General features: G+C 43.0%; 2 protein-coding genes across 9 annotated transcripts; one reads left to right on the top strand and one right to left on the bottom strand.

Moving 5' to 3' along the window:
• Positions 1 to 3,446: 3,446 nt before the first annotated feature.
• Positions 3,447 to 4,959, top strand: myod2 (myoblast determination protein 2). The gene is given in 3 exon segments (NM_001040062.1): positions 3,447 to 3,995; positions 4,373 to 4,448; positions 4,793 to 4,959. Coding segments are annotated over 3 exon segments (792 nt in total).
• A 1,057-nt stretch (positions 4,960 to 6,016) lies between these two features.
• On the bottom strand, positions 6,017 to 15,391 carry LOC101068925 (troponin T, fast skeletal muscle isoforms-like). 8 transcript variants are annotated; one of them, XM_011609838.2, is made up of 16 exons: positions 15,231 to 15,391; positions 12,655 to 12,694; positions 12,566 to 12,579; positions 12,216 to 12,224; positions 11,200 to 11,376; positions 9,451 to 9,468; positions 9,221 to 9,241; positions 8,619 to 8,637; positions 8,499 to 8,544; positions 8,241 to 8,357; positions 8,002 to 8,079; positions 7,179 to 7,292; positions 6,982 to 7,091; positions 6,731 to 6,821; positions 6,609 to 6,649; positions 6,017 to 6,268 (listed from the first exon to the last, which is right to left on the bottom strand). In XM_011609838.2, the coding sequence occupies exons 2-16, from the start codon at positions 12,672 to 12,674 to the stop codon at positions 6,232 to 6,234; spliced, it is 912 nt and encodes a 303-aa protein (XP_011608140.1). In that variant the 5' UTR covers positions 12,675 to 12,694; positions 15,231 to 15,391; the 3' UTR covers positions 6,017 to 6,231. The 8 variants fall into 8 exon arrangements, with proteins under 8 accessions (XP_011608140.1, XP_003969661.1, XP_011608145.1 ...); XM_003969612.3 differs by lacking the exon at positions 9,221 to 9,241; XM_011609843.2 differs by lacking the exon at positions 11,200 to 11,376 and having other exon boundaries at positions 15,231 to 15,388.
• Between the last annotated feature and the right edge of the window lie 1,269 nt (positions 15,392 to 16,660).

The raw sequence follows: 16,660 nt of genomic DNA, 5'->3' as shown, positions 1-16,660 counted from the left end.
TGTGTTCCTGACTTGTATCTTCGGAAATAGTGGAAAACGAGTTAACCACGGTGAGAAAACACAAGTCATAAAGCACACGAGGCCAGTTTGCTTTGACTGTTAACAGGAGCAGTAAAAGTGAGGGGGGGGGTTACAGTGAGAGCCCATCTGGAATCCACATCCCGGACTCAGGACATGTCTGCCCACAGCACATCATGGTTTCCTCATTTGAGCTTTGATGATGATGCCGCTGACAGCTGACGGGGACCAAGATTTACTGTCTGTTTGTGTTGAAGGGAAAGGACAACAGCCGCACCTGACGGGAGAAGATCAGGAACGGAGATGATAATTCATAAACCTGAGAGCCAATCAAATGGGTCAGTTCTAAAAGGGAGAAGAATTATGGTAACATCTTCAAAGGGACATTTTTGATCCAGTCACTGATACGGCGAGGGTGACTTACGCTCAGACTCATGGCGCTTCTGTAGAGATCACATAAAAGATGAGGGCGAGCGTGGATTTCACAGTTACAACGATAACGAGGAAGTTGAGGTTTGACGCGAGGAGGGAGAGGAGCAGGAGGAGTGTTTCCAGGCACCATCACTCATAAACCACTGATTGTTGAAGATGAGTCAACATTGACCAGAATGAAAACATTACAAGCTGCAGATGTGATGGTGAGAACCGATAATTTACAGCAGATTTGAGTTTGTTTCTGGTTTTCTCACCTCTTTTGTGAAGAGCTGAGAGATGGAGCCTCAGTTCACCTAGGGTCCTGTAATCAGTGTGACCCCTGCAGATGTTGGTTCCACCACTGTAGAACGAGATCCAGTTATTGATTATTCTGGTTTTCAGATTACTCAGGATCATTGGACTTCCTCAAAATAGTAGTGGAAACAAGCAGCTCGCAGAGCTGATGTGGATCCAGTTCCATGGTCATGTTCAGCCTGGTCATCCACAGTTCCTGCTGGATGTTCCACACGCTCGCTCACGGGCTGAACCTCATTCTCCGTCTGGATATTCACAGATGTGAACCCAACTGTCCAGTTACCCTTCACTAGCGAGTTCTCTCTACAGGAACCCAGAAGGATCTTGACCGTGAATGTTCTCAGTCATTCAGGTCAAAGAACTCTCCAGCTTGGCGTTGGTTAGCTGGATCTTCCATGTGGTATCTTGAAGATGTTTCGCCTCTCATCCAACAGCGGAATTTTGGATGAGACCCGAAGAAGCCTCTTCTTTGATTTGTCATCAATAAACCACATGGAAGTCCAGATGACCTAGATGTTATTTATATGAAACACTTTCTGGGACTTAATTTAGCTCCTACCTCAGAGTTGGGTCTAAACTGTCCAGGGAATTGTGGGTGACCTGAGGATATTCTGGGTAGCTGAACAGTCGCCAACCAACACAATTGTAACTAGTTGCCGTAGAGCACAGAGAAAACCTGTGCAGGAACATGGAAATAGAGAAAAGTGGGGACAAGTGTGAACAAGGGGACCCTTTCTGAACTCCAGGAACTTGTAAAGGTTTTGCAAGAACTCCGACCTGACGTGCTTCAGAATCAAACCGTCATCACCGCGGAGTGTAATGGCTGTTTTAATGTGTGAAAGGATGAGAAAAATGAAACCCAAAAGTAAAATGAAACCGACGTTCCTGCAGTGGACACAAAACGCAGTTGGATTGGATGTTTTACGGAGAGTTTGTAGCACAAACTAATGAACTGTTAAGTTTAGTTGTAATAAAACCTGCTAACGGAGCAGAATTGGAACGTGTTCTGCTTGTGCTGCTCTCAGGCTGAATGTGAGAGGTTCTGGGTGTGGAGTCCACCATGATCCCGCTCTCAGAAGGCCACCCGTCTTTGATTTCACGAGCTGCTAAATTTAACACAGCGCCGCCCCATCAGGCTACGACGCGAGCGGCTCCCTTCGGCTGCGAAAACACTCCCGTTAACAACACACACATAGAGCAAACACGTTCAGTGAACAGATAAACACATGTGGAAATATGCCCGTCAATGCCACAGCAGGCCGACGCCGCGTCACACCAACCTCATTGCTTTCATTTTGTACACCAACCACCACCGGCACATTTTAATGGTGATTTATTTAAGTTACAAACAACCATGTTTTAGCTTAATGGTCTCATTTCATTATGAAACTATGCAGTTCATATTTACACATGTAATTGTAAAACACTGTGTAGATATGCACAGAGTTAATGTGTTGTGAGGAAGCACCCACACACAGACACACACAGACACACAAACAAACAAGTGGGGGCGGAGCTTCGACCAGTTCACATCAGAGACGTGACAACTGTGACATAACGAGCTGCTCAGCAGGACGTCAGACTGAAGAACTCACCGTTCTCGTCGACGCTCCCACAGTTTCTGACATTTCAACTTTGACCTCACTGATTTTAAAAAAAACCTTAAAATCAAACATCAACTGAAGCACGTATAAAGATATTACAGGAAACCTTTTTTTTTTACAAAGTATAAGATGTAAAAAAACCGCAATCGTTACACCTGAAAAAGTTGATTTCTGTTTGTAAAGTGACAAAATGTAAAGTAAATAAATGAAAGTAAGTAAAGTAAGTAAGTAAATGAAAACGTCATATGGGCAATTAATTTTGGGGGGTTCATTTCTTCTTACAATTGTATTTAAACATAATAAAAAGCCTTTTCCTTTACTGGCTGGTACTGTGGTGTGAAAGATTGTTAATATAATTATGTATTTTAAATGAAAAAGAAAGACTGAATGTTTCTACGCTAATATTAAAGTAGAATTTAACTATTTTTAAAATGTGGAATTTATTATGGAGAAAAACAATAGAAACAATTACAAAACTTGGAAAATTAAAAAAAAATGAATAGTGTGTGTATGTACGTGAATGTGTTTGCGTGTGTTTGTGTGTGTGTGTGTGAGAGAGTGTTTGTTTGAAGTTGTATTAACTTGCAGCATTTGTGTTTTACAGGTTAAATGATTTTAAAGGTTGCTAAATTGCTTTTTTATTGCTTTCATTTTGAGTTTCACCTCAGTGACCCAGCCAACACACACACACACACACACACACACACACACACACACACACACACACACACACACACTCAGACACACACACACACACACACCGCACACTCAGACACACGCACACACACCACACATGCACACACACACACACCCCTCTGATCATTGGCTCCTCAGATCTTGGCCCCGCCCACACTCCGTATTCTTTATAAAGCTTGAGAGGAGCTGCAGTTTCATAGACTGTCCCTTTAAAAGCTCCCCCAACACTTTTAAAATTTCCTTCTGATCAGCTGAAACGTCACATTTCCGAGTTTTAGAACTTTTGTTCTTATTGTTGTCCTCTTTGTAAAAACTGACTGGCAGGAGTTTCTGGACGTGCTACAAGCACAGGAAGTTTCCAGGGACCTCACCTCCTCTTCCACACCCCTTCTTCATCCAATGGATCTGTCCGAGCTGGTTTTCCCTCTCTCGGCCGACGACCTCTACGATGACCCCTGCTTCAGCAGTGGGGACCTGAACTTCTTCGATGACCTGGACTCTCGCCTACTGCTGAAACCAGAAGGCCACCAGCACCTCCATCACCACGTCCCCAGCGCAGAGGAGGAGCTGGAGGAGGAGACGGTGGTGGAAGAGCACGTGAGGGCACCAGGGGGCCTCCACCAGGCCGGCCGATGCCTGCTCTGGGCCTGCAAAGCCTGTAAAAGGAAGACGACCCACGCGGACCGGCGGAAGGCGGCGACCATGCGGGAGCGGCGACGACTGAGCAAAGTCAACGACGCCTTTGAGACGCTAAAGCGCTGCACCGCCTCCAACCCCAACCAGAGGCTCGCCAAGGTGGAGATCCTGCGCAACGCCATCAGCTACATCGAGTCCCTGCAGGCCCTGCTGAGGACTTCGGGTCAAGACCAGAGCTTCTACCCACCGCTGGAGCCCTACGGTGCAGATTCAGAGGCCTCCAGTCCACAATCCAACTGCTCGGATGGCGCGGTGAGTCCGGGAACAGCTGAGCTCTCAGAGGGTTGGAATGTGAGGGAGATCTTTATTTTGGGCTGTAGTGATTCAACACAATCTCGATGATGGAGAAACGTAACATATCTGACTGTCAGACCATCAACAGTGACTGATGCTGATGCTTCAGTAACACTGAAGACACGCGTTGAACAGTTATTTAGTGAGAATCTGACGCACAGTTTATGTTTGGGTCAGTGTCATCGGAAATTTAATTCAGTTTGATATGTTTGAGTGTCTAGACTGTAACTTATAAAAGAAACGGTTCAGTTTTCAGAGCAATTGATCGTCCCATGTCATCAACGCCATGTTTTTTTCTCCTGATTGTGATCTAAACATTGTTTTATTTCCCTCAGATGGATTATGTTTCTCCGTGTGTGACGTCAAACGCAAAGAACAACAGATCAAGGAAAAACATCCAGACAACAGGCGGTCAGTTTCAGTTTCTCCTCTTATGTAATCGGATGGATTTGTGCCGTAAAAACACGCTGATGCTGGAATATTTGATAAATTTATTAGAGGTGAAATTGAAGCTGATACTTAAAACTGAAATTTAACTAAATCTTAACAAAAGTTTAACTTAAAAAATGATTAACTTGAGTATTTGAATGAAAATGGCCAATTTGCTAATCATTATTTTAATCCTGTCGGATCTGTCACTAATGATCAGTAAAAAACATCATTTAGTTTAAAACAAATTTTATTAGCAATAAACTTTCAAATAAATCCCAAAACTGTTATTTTAAATGTCTAAATTTCTCCCTTTTTCATATCAGATTCCAGCAGTAAACAGTGTCTGGTTTCCAGTTTGGAATGTCTGTCCAGCATCGTGGAGCGGATCAGCACGGACCCGACAGTGGTGGCCCCTGTGGGGGACAGCGTGGTTCCAAGGGGACCCGGATCACCTCAGAGCAGCCCTGCAGGGATCTACGAGCCGCTCTGAACTGACTTTTTCCATAAGAACTGATAAAAGATGGAGCCCGAGTCCAGCTTCCTCACAGAGACGATAACCGAGGACCATTTTCTACACCAAAAAAGAACAAACTGTCTCGTGGGTGCACGCAGACGCAAAGGATGCTGGGATTGTTGTGCTATGTGTTTGTATTTAATGAGTGAATGCTATTTTAATAAATGAATATTTATATCATGACCTGAATTCAAACCTGCGATTTATCATTACTTTATCATTCATTTTCAGTTTAATCTGAAACGATCAGGTTTACAGTGTTCAGATGACGCACAGTTACAGTACTTTGGTTGAAACACGACTCTGCTATAATATGTTGACGTTTGACCCCGTTGCCCCAGTCCTGCGCACAGGATTGTGGGTAGGAATAACCCTGTGGTTGGGTTTAACAGGTGCGGGAGGGGGGTGGGAATACCGGCATGGAATATTTTGGGAAGGACGCGTCAGCAAATGAGCGTTTTAAATCCACAAGCTCCATTTGTAACGTCTCGTTGCGTTTTACAAAATCAAATAATGAGTTTAAGGGAAACAAACTGAGCTGGAGGTTGCAAAAACAGCTTATGGAAAATTATGACTTCATCTGTCCGCTTTAGATCGGTAAAAAATAAACAAGAACGCTTTTCGAAATAGCAAACCATCTAAAATAAAACTGTCAAGCGACATCAAAAGCATATTCCATTAAACATCTCTAAATAACTCATCAGTGAAGCGCCTGGAGCTTGATTAACTCGTCATTTGACTGTCTTTGTGGAAATAATGGATCTTTTAAAACAATTGATATCGCAATAATTAATAACAATTAATATGTCTAAAATAACACGACGGGGACACATCAGAGCTGCAGATGAGTATCACCAGTCGTCTTGACTCATCACATATTTACCGTAACATGACGCTGCAAACACCCTGAAATGAAAACCTTAACCCACATAAATCGTTACCACAGGTTTCAAAACAGTGGAACTTATTTTTTTTGTTAAACATTTGTTGATTAAAACTCAAAGATCAAACTGACACACACCGAAGGCTGCACAGATGAATAATTAAGGCGTTTATTTTTTAATCATCAGGTTTTATTACACAAACAGAAGTTGGCTTTTTCCCTTTAAAACCACGTGACTGACGCAGACACAGGCCAGGAGACTGATGCCGGGGGCCTCTGTCCCGAGGGGGCCAGCGGTCCCTGAACCGCTGCTGTGACAGAGGGGACGCGCCTCCAGTTCGGCGTGATTGTCCCCCGGAGCTTTCTTACTTTCTGCGGCGGGCGGCGGCTCCTTTCTTGCTGCTGCAAAGCGCAAATAGCAACACCACATCTGTCACATCTGTACGATGTCTCTTGGTTAAACCAATTCGAGGCAAACGACCGTGTTTTAGAGATACATCTCCCTCTAGTGGTCACTCACGGTTTTACATTTTAAATATAAATAAATAAATAAATAAAAAAAAAGCATATACTGTACATATTAAATAAACGATATTAACCATCGTGATTGCCATCGAAATAAACTACATATTCTCTAAACTATGTGAGCTCATTAGCATTCTTTAGGATTTATGTTTTGCTAAGTTACTGTTTCAAATATATGTGCTATTTCTCTGCTTGGTTTTGGTGCAGGCCTACTTACTGTTTCTGCAGCTCATCGATGCGGTTTCTGAGAGAAATCACCTAAAAGTATATATACATATTGCGTTGAATCTTAAAGCTAAATAATCTTAAAGCTAAATAATCTCTTTTCTCCTCGCTGACCTCATATCTTTGTCTTTTGAGCTTCTCGCAGTGGTCGAATTTGATCTCCTCCAGGTTTAAAAGCACCTGCCACAGCTCTTGTGCTGTCTCCCTGGACAAACACAAACCATCAACCAAATCTTAAACCAGCAGTGACAAAGCAACAGTTTACATTAGTGCTGATTAGACTGAGTGAATTTTCACTTTTGCATTAATTCTCCCAAAGTTTACATGCACTTCAGTTGTATCTTCAAGATTTATCGATTTTTTACCTGAGTTTGTCGTCACTTAAGTGTTCAACTTCCAGGGGTTTGACCCTGTCGGCCATAATCTTCTTTTTCTTTTCTCTTTCAGTCATCCTCTTGCCTCTCTTCTGTTCAGCCTAAAGCATATAACCAAAATCATAATTATATTTTTGTGTTTCCACAAACTCGTACCGGGCTGCAAGACAAAACAATTGAAAATTGACCCTCTGCAGGATGCTGCTGTAGCCCGAGCCCATGTTGCTGAGCGCGATCTTCTTCTTGGCTTCATCCTCAGCCTTCCTGTGGGCGTCAGCCTCCTCCTTTCTCAGCCTCTCAGCCTGGAAATGAAAAGTGACAGGTCAGAAAACTTTGTAAGACCTGAATTTGTAACCATTGTTCTTTTGTGACTGCTGATTTCAATGATTTCAGCGGTAAATAATCACTGGTCCTGCCCCCCCAAAACTACGAAATGAAACAATATCTAATTAAAATATGCAGTGCTGTAAATGATTGCAGTGGGTGTGAAAAGATTAGAAAAATAATCATATATAATTTAGATACACAATTGTCAGTTGAAAAAGTTAGAATCCACACGTACAGATTAAAAGCGCGAATATGTGTACACGACATTAAAAGATATTAATATCCAAAGATATTTAAGAAGACAATTTGGGTTATTTGATATAAATAATGAAAAGGGTTTTTTTTATTTTTTTTTGTAGTACGTTGAGCGCAGCTCCACTCTGTGCCACACCCACTAGCACAGGACAGAGGCGTGGCAGATTGTGGCGTCTCACGTTTAAATTAACCACAAATATTCTTGACGAAAAAACAGTAAACACTGAAAAAGCCAAATATCAAAGCACATTTTAGATAAATTCATCAAATACAAATACACTTGCAGCATTATATAGGACGCTTGTAGATACATAACAACTCACCTTCCATGATACTCGCCATAATGTGTAAATAACCTAACTTCCAACATAAAACTAAATTGATTCACAACCTGTCCTTTGTGGTTTTACCCGTGCTGGGGAGTCATACCTCACGTCTGGCCTGTCGCTCCTTGTCCTTCTCAGCACGAATCCTCTGCTGTTCGGCTCTTTCAGCCCGACGTTTCTCCTGAAAACCAAACACAGAGATGAATAGAGGAGGTAAAACTGACATGTCTGAACATTTTTGGTGATCAGTTTAGGGTGTTGGGAAAAGTGTAAAATGTGCCCCAAAAGTAAACTGAAAGTAGACCAAGTGAAAGTTGGATTTTATGATGGCTAAAATCTCACAATTCGTTCTTTGAGTGCAATGAGCTCTTCTTCCTCCTTCTTCCGGCACTCAAAGTGAGCATCGATCAGGGACTGCAGCTCAACCAGGTCTTTGTTTTGGCGTTTCTTCTGGATGTCCTGTCACAATGAGACACAGAGATGTTTTTTATGCTAAGGTGGTTCGAGCATCATCATTTCTTCTGCCATTGTACCAGACATGAGGCAGAAAATTCATAAACCACACTTTCATTCATGGTTCGAGGTCGTGATTCAACTTACATCAAAGTCCACTTTCTCACCCTCTGGGATCTTGGGAGCCGATGGCCTGGTGATCAGAAAAGTCAATATAGAGCTGCCAGAAATGTCAAATAAAAATCAGAAAACAAATGAAGCCCTCACTTGAACTTTGGCTTTTCTTCTGTTTTCAGCATCCATGAAACAGCACAAAGAATAGAGAAAAGACCGTTAGAGGCTCCAATCGGCGGAGGCCAAATTGACAGAGACTCTGTAGGTTAATTGGGGGAGGGGCAGGGTTTCCACGTGGAAAGGTTTACTTCAGGGGGCTGCAGGATGTGTCACACCTCCACCAAGACTGTTTATGATTCCAGGGTTAACCACTCACTGTAGTGCTGTAAGTACCGACTGTTATCCCAACTGTCTGCTGGTTAATTACTGTACATTAGTGTGAAAACCTAAAGGTATAACAGGAGGAGTTTGACTCAGCAGCAGTCGGCGGTGTGATATCAGTTATTCTAATCAACCTAATCATTTTCAGTAAAACTTCATCGCACACTTTTTAAAGCAGGTTTCAGGGTGGAATTGCTGTTAATCCATGTACGAGGAGGAAACTTTCAGTAGGATTTTTAACAGCAGATTACCAATAGTGTGATTAGATTTTTTAAGAAAAATGCTTTTATTTTATGGGACCCTCACACTAAAAACATAAAACGGGAGGGAAATGCAGGCAAAGCGACAGCGACTCGGCAGGAAATACAAACTACCATCTTGATCTCCCTCGTCAGCTGGCAGGGCGCGTTCATGCAAAAAAAAAAGAGAAGAAGCAGAGATGAGCAGGGGGGTCTGCAGCCACGACGCCGCATTTCTCGATTCTGTCTCAGCCCGAGACTTAAAGCTAACGCATGGAAGTCTGCCTCTCCCTCCAGAGAGCAGCGAAACAAACAAAAACACACAGAGAAACCAGGTCAGAGGAAAAGAAATCAGATCAACGTACCTTCCTCTTCATAGGCCTCTGCATGCAGCAAGCGTCCAAAGCAAGAGCAGAACAGAAATCATTAGTGGAAGGACTGGGACGCCTGGTCCTGTCCTTTACGGAGCACAGCTGAGGCAGCACATTTACCAGATTGGGGGGAGTTGTGTTCTACAAAGAGTCGTTGCTGAAGTGCCAGGTCGCATCTGCAACCATTTTCTCACCGCTACCAGCAGAAATGGACGACCAGCTGGCCTTATTTTCCCAATAATGACTTTAAAATAGGCCTGCAGTCAGCATGAGGTCAGTGAGTTTACACTGGAACCTGGGACCTCTGCAGCGACTCCGTGTACGACTTAGTTTGCTTCGATCAGATTGTCAACAACAGCGTTCAACATCGAACAGGATCAATTTTGTTTTCCAATCACAAACGCCCCAATGGAAATGTTTCAGAGCAGTTTGCAGGTCCTGCTACTCTTTGTCTATACACATAGAGAATGAAGCTCAATATGGACTGAAAGAGGCAAAGAAACAGCTTTCACATGACTGAAATTACCCATCATCCTCTCTGGGACGGCATATAGGTTTGACTCCAATTCACAGACATGCAAGATGCAGCCAAAAATGATAAAACCATGAATGGTTGGGGATGACAGTGAATAATTTCTTCATGTAAAAGGCAGCAGCATTTTCTTCTTTTCCCTTTCGACATTTATATGCAGCACATATAATGTACATATATATATACATACATACAGATACAGCGATAATGCTGGAAACACTGTGTTGTGGTTGATGTCCGCTAACACCGGGTGATGGTGCCACACGCAGGCGGTGTCATGCCATCCAGAAAACACGTGTGATTGTTGATTCACAGCAAAATCTACCGGATGCCTGACGATCAGGAAGTGTGCGGAATGATCCCGTAGGGGATTATCCGGTGGTCGAGCGTGAGTGTGAACCAGGAATTCTCTGCAGCGTAGGATCAGCAGATAACATCAAGATGGGGTTAATTCTGCAGTCCTGATCTTAATCTTGATCTCCAGGATGATGTGAGGTCAGACTCACCTCTCCTCACAGTTCAGATCAGCTCCTCTCAAACAGTTTTCAACTTTTGCTTTTATTTAACTTTGATGGGGACATAAGAGGAGACCTTTATTCTAAAAATTGACTATTTTTTCCATTTTGAAGAACTTGTGTGAGATTAAGGCATGTAACAATCAGCATAAATGTACTTTCAGTGTGAGGTGATCTTGAAATAAGTCTTATACTCGAGATATGTGCATTTATATTTATATATCATGTCCTAATAATAATAATAATTTGATGTTATTAATATGGGATTTGCAGCTCTGTTCAATTTGCCTTCAATCTAAATTTTGTGGAAATAAAATTAAAAGATAAATTATACAGGACTGGGAAAACTAACACGATAGATTCATTTAAAAGAGCCCCTTTTTACTTGGATATCTACTAATGTTTGAAATGGGAATTTAAATCTTATTTTACATTTGATATATGTATTTTCTAGATTCATTTTATGTTTGTGTTTTTAAGCCAACAGACCCAATTATACATCAATTTTTGGACCGTATTCAATGACTCAGCGAGTCATCCGAATAACCTGAATTGGAGGCAGTTAGAGAGTGTGAGAACTTTACAGATTGTTCAGTGCTGTAAACGCCAGCGGTCTGGCTGGTTGGATGTTGATGTCTATCTCTGCCTTGGGAGGACCTGCAGAAGAAAGGTGAACGGACTGGCCGTGCCACCTACCTTCCTCCTCATGAACCACCGGCCGCACCGGCTCTGGTTCTGGCTCTGGCTCAGGTTCTGGCTCTGCTTCTGGTTCTGCTTCTGGCTCTGGCTCTGGTTCAGGCTCTACCTCTGGCTCTGCTTCTACCTGGGACTCCGCCTCAGGGGCTACTTCTACTTCTACTACCTCCTCCTGGTCTACGGGCACGCGTCATGCACCAAACCGCCGTGTGTGTTGGAGAAGGCCGTTAATGAAGACCACAGACATGACAGAGCCATTAGAAACCAAAAGTGAGAGACATTACTTTAGAATGAGTGGATGGATGGGTGAGCGATGGACAGAGCTGCTGGAGAGAGAAAAAAAACACATGATGGTGAGAGGAAGTCAGTTGACCTTTCATTCAGAACCCATGTTGAAACTTTAAGGTGGAAAACTACTGGAAGAGCAGGTGTTCTGTATCAGTGTTGTGCAGGCCGATCTCAGGTGTCCTGCAAAATCTTTGGTGCAAACAAACAAACAAGTCTTACGCAACTAAGGCAACAAACCCATGCATTAAAGAGGAAATGATTTTGGAACAGGTGTCATAAAAGGGACCTTAAATGTATGATGTGTTTGCTCTTTATTTCAGGGATGTTTTGCCGTGTGGTGTGTGCCGTGCTAGTTTACCACCTTAACTGTTCCAAATGGCCATTGTTTGAATGAGGTCAATGACGGTTGCACTGATGTGACGACAGTATACAAGTTTCACATGCAGAGAGAATAAACCTTTTTTCTCAATCATGTGATTAAAACTATCACTCAGATAAACTCACTCTTAACCTGGAGGAGTTTGACACACATGTACGCATCTTTTTTTTTAAAAAGAAACCCCCTCTGATGAAACTGGCGTAACAAGGGGATGAGCATTTATCCTAGCTCGTGAGCGCACGTCAGTGTCAAACAGTTCAAATTAAGAGTGATATCAGGCGGCTGGCAAACTAATGCATAGGAGGAAAGTCCGAAATATCAAATATCGGACCGGTTCAGTTGCCTTTACCTTCTTCCTCTTTGTGTTTGGGGAGAAAAAAAACAAGGCATAAGGACCATGACACAAATTGTATAGTGGAATTTAGAAATATAACTAACAGTAACACAGAAGGGAAAAACAAAAAAACAGGTTGATTTCAGCATCATAATGAAAAGACATACAAAGAAAACAGCTAGTTTCTTTTATTTGGTTGTCCTTTTTGTTCTTGTGTCAAAGCAAATGCATGCTAGGGTAACTAGGAATACATTTCATGATGCCAAATGTGTAATTGTTCATTTGACTCACTGGCGAGCTACTGCGGGTCAGGATTTATGCCATTTCATATCAAAATGAAAAGGAAACGCATGTCTGTCACTTACCCTCGAGATGATCCCTGAAATGTGAAAGATAAAACAATGAGTCAAACATAAGCTGATGAAATGATATGAAACAGGCGGGATTCACTTACACTTCCTCGGTGTCAGACATGGTGACAGCGGACTTTGTGCCTGATGGAAAAGATAAAGAGGAGGATGAGCTGGTGGGACTGAAACAACAGCAGCAAGACCCTGCGGGATCCCGCCGTTTTATCCCTGCAGAGACAGCTGCCCTGCTGCAGAAATACCCAACGCACCACACACCACCATGAAGCCAAGCTTAGCACTGCGTTCAGCCTGGAATCAGCGAGCCAGCCTGGGCCTTGTTATAGTAATTCTATAAATACTCAACATGTTATCTTAATGTATCGCTATACCAATTAATCCGGCGACGACGGCCACACGTGTCGGTGCCAGTGTTGTCTGCGTTGTTGTGCGGAGGAGATTTGCTCATTGCGTGTTTGCATTTGAGCTCCAAAGTTGGCAAAGTCTTCACACATTGTGGGAGTCTGTTGAAAAGTGTATCTGTACAGGTTTACACACACAAGCCACAGTGTCCTGGATGAATGTAACACCTTGTCCAGAACTGTTTCCTCAGCTGGTGTGAGGTGTTATATTCTTTCATCCCTGATCATCGGGGCTTGATTCATGTTCCATTTCTGGTTTAATTAACAGTGAATTACATAGAAGGTTGATCTGCGGATAAATCAATAAGAAAACAAAACACAGCGTTTGAGCCATCATGAGCCAAAACACCATGTGGAGGTTTCGCAACACTTGGCGACCGCAAACGAGATCATTCTGGTTCAGGATTTGTTCAGTTTGCAGAACCGTAGCTGAGTCAATGTGTTCCAAACTAATTATAATACTGAGCAATGGAAACTCAGGAGCAGAACCTCCAGTTCCCGTCCTCATGGTTTCCATGGAGACATGGCAGGCTGCTTATTTGAAATGAGTGGACGTCTATGTTGGATGATTTAGAATCAGAGTTTACAGGGGAAACATGCAGGGGCAAGATGGTCCAACTGCTTCGATAATGACGAACATCGGTGCAGGAAAAAATAGGGAAAAAGTCTCCGTATGCCAAACAGGAATAAAACTCAATTATGAGTTATTTTTCTTCCATTTTTGAACAGCTAACCCATCCACCAAAGCGATGGCTCCGCCCACCCTTAGCCAGGTTCTGCTGGAGGCTTCAGCCATCCAAAGGGTAAATGGTGGCTGTGGACATTTCTGTTGACCTTATGAACAACAGGTGTCCACTCATGCTGCTGGTTTTAAAGGCTGTATGGTGGAAGTTAATTTTACCTTTTTTTTTTTAAAGATTCGAGTTTTTTTTAAGAAAGGAGTTTGCTGCAGACTGTCTATCTTAACTCACAGAAACCTTTTGATCTCCTTGTGCTGGTCAGAATTCCACGCTGGCTTTCACACTTCATAAAAGGTACCAAAGACCTGACTCATAATTGATGTTAAATACTCGTCAGATGGTCTGACAGGCGTCTTTGAGCTCAGCTCTTCTTCCAACATCACTCCGGCCCAGAGGCTCGGTGGAGCCGCTGTGTTAGCACAAATGTGGGATCTCTGCTCACACTATAATTCAAAGATCTGATTTAATGTATTTAAAATGTCTTTGGATGACTCCTTCGTACTTAACAGTGGTCACAGCTGCAGAGGACTTGGGGGATTAGTTTTGGCTCATATTTCCACCCATCAGCTGAGGAACGGTGTTGAAATAGCCGCTTTAATCCCCAGCTGGGTCCGACGGGAGGATCCTCCACACTCAGGCGGCCAATCATCAGCTTCCAGAGCGAAACAGGGCTTTGATGGACCCTCAGCTGACAGTGGCCTCGCCTCTGGGCTTCCAGGTTTTACACGGCACATACCAACACTTCAGCGCGCTGTATATTTAGTGGACTTCATTACTCGTGCATGAGCACACCGAATGCTGCACAGTGTTTCAGGGTCTTCCTGAAACCAACACGCTGTGCTGAAATAAAAGAGAGACCAGAAGGACGGGCGGGAACATCCTGCTTCACAGGTTCACTCAGGAGCAAGAAGGGAATTGTTTAAAAGTGTGGCTCAGACGCTGTTTTACTCCTGACAGCATCGTCCCTATCAGCTGACTCCTTAAGTGTCTTCATGTTTTTCAGATCAAATAGCTGCATATATGTGTGTGTGTGTAGCACTGACAAATAGTCCCATGGCAGAAATGTGTCATATTCCATGAATCTCTTCAATCTAATCACCAATCTTTAGTCACTCTTCTATTGTTCTGACTGGTAACAACCACCAATCCATCAGGTATTTGAATAATACAACTACAAAGGTAGTAAAGCCTAAAATTACATTTAAATTTGACCTTATCTTAAATTTGACCTTATCTTCCCTATAAAACAGATTATTATTCATATAACAGAAAGCTACAGGTAAAAATGTAGGAGTCCACATTCAACTAATGTCAAATATTGAAATCAGCGTAAGATTCAGACCCACAGGAGAGACGGTCAAAGGAAACCAGACTCCTTCAAACATCCCAAACATAAACGACACACGCCTGACATGTGGTGCAACATGTCGGCACCTCCTTTACAGTCGAAGCCTGCAGAATATCTTCTCCACACTGACACTCCTGCCGCACGCAAGCACTGTCGGCCAGCACTGCTCTTACCTCAGAATGAGAGAAGCTCCTCCAGCGATGAGGATGAAGGTCTGTCAGACTCTGCAGGCACCACACAGAGAATAAAACCTGGTGTTAAAGTGATACTTGAGCTCATCAGGTCCTTATTGGCTGTGGGATGAGAGCCTGGCATGTGTGTGTGTAGTATTGTATATTCTTGTGTGCAAGGGATGGATAGAGGAGGGGTTTGTGTGTGTGTGTGTGTGTGTTTGTCAGCCGTGACCCTAGAGAAGGAGATGGATGAAATACTGTGGATGGAATAGGAGGGTTCAGGTTCTGGAAAGGAGCAGCTGAGAAGCTTCTGATGCTAAATTTACAGTAATAGAAGGCTGCTGGTTCCACGTCAACCTGGCATCTAGACAATGGAGGCGAAAGTGTGTCTATGTGTAAATGTGTATATGTGTGTGTGTGTCTGTGTGAGATAGAGAGAGAAAGAGAGAGAGACACCGTCAGTTAAAGGCAAAGGTACAGAGTGAGAACATACCCAACTATAACTGCCAAAAAGTGATAGATTCATTAAAGTACAGTAGAAATTAGTAGAATATGGATGAAGCCCAGCAGAGGAAATGTATTTTGCCTGTTTTTTTTGGGAGGAAGCAGGTCTTAACGCGCCCAGAAACAATTTTGATTGTAACAGACGCTATATAAATAAAGACTGATTTGATTTGATTTGAATGCATGTCCAAATGATCATGTGTCATGTGGCTCATTGCTCCTGCCATTAACCTGCATGTGGTTGGGGTGATGTTATCATCAAGTGGATGGCTCTAAGTACAACAGTTTTTACTTGGTGCTACGGTCTCGACATGCACCCGTCACCTCTTAAGTGAGAACAAACACAAACCGGATCTGGAGGTAAGATTCTTACACAGTCAAAATCGAGAAAGTGTTTCGACAATTCCTTCGACAATCACAATCAAGAAATGAAAAAATGCCCCTCAAGGCTTGTCCAGCACACGGTTCAAAAAAGGACATCCATGATGGTCTGGGGTCAGTTATGGCGAGGACAACTTCAACGCCACATGGTAGACATTTTAGGGCTTTTAGGTGATGTATTTTTTATTGCAGAGCATGAATGTTACAGTTCCTTTTACCAGGTTCCTACAGGAACTCTACAGGGGTAAAAATTCAAATGCAGTGTGTTTTCATGCAGAGAAGGCAGAGATATCATGAATTGATCTCATCCTAATCCCGACCCATCCGAGGCTGAGCTTGTGCTGGAGCTGCTGCACAAGCAACCATCAATCACCAGCTGAAGGAATCTCAGCTGTCACTCACGACGTTTCGTCACTCCAGTAATTATAAATTCAGTTTCTATGTACTACCTCTCAGTCGATGCTTTTGCTGTGTTCGTTTGTTAGATTTGTTCGAGTCTGATCTCAGCTGCATTAAGGTATTAACAGGCTCTTTTACCCACAGTG

This window comes from Takifugu rubripes, chromosome 13 (assembly GCF_901000725.2).
Source record: "Takifugu rubripes chromosome 13, fTakRub1.2, whole genome shotgun sequence".
Taxonomy (NCBI): domain Eukaryota; kingdom Metazoa; phylum Chordata; class Actinopteri; order Tetraodontiformes; family Tetraodontidae; genus Takifugu; species Takifugu rubripes.
The sequence above is the reverse complement of the archived record's forward strand: the minus strand, read 5'-3'. Positions and strand labels throughout refer to the sequence as shown.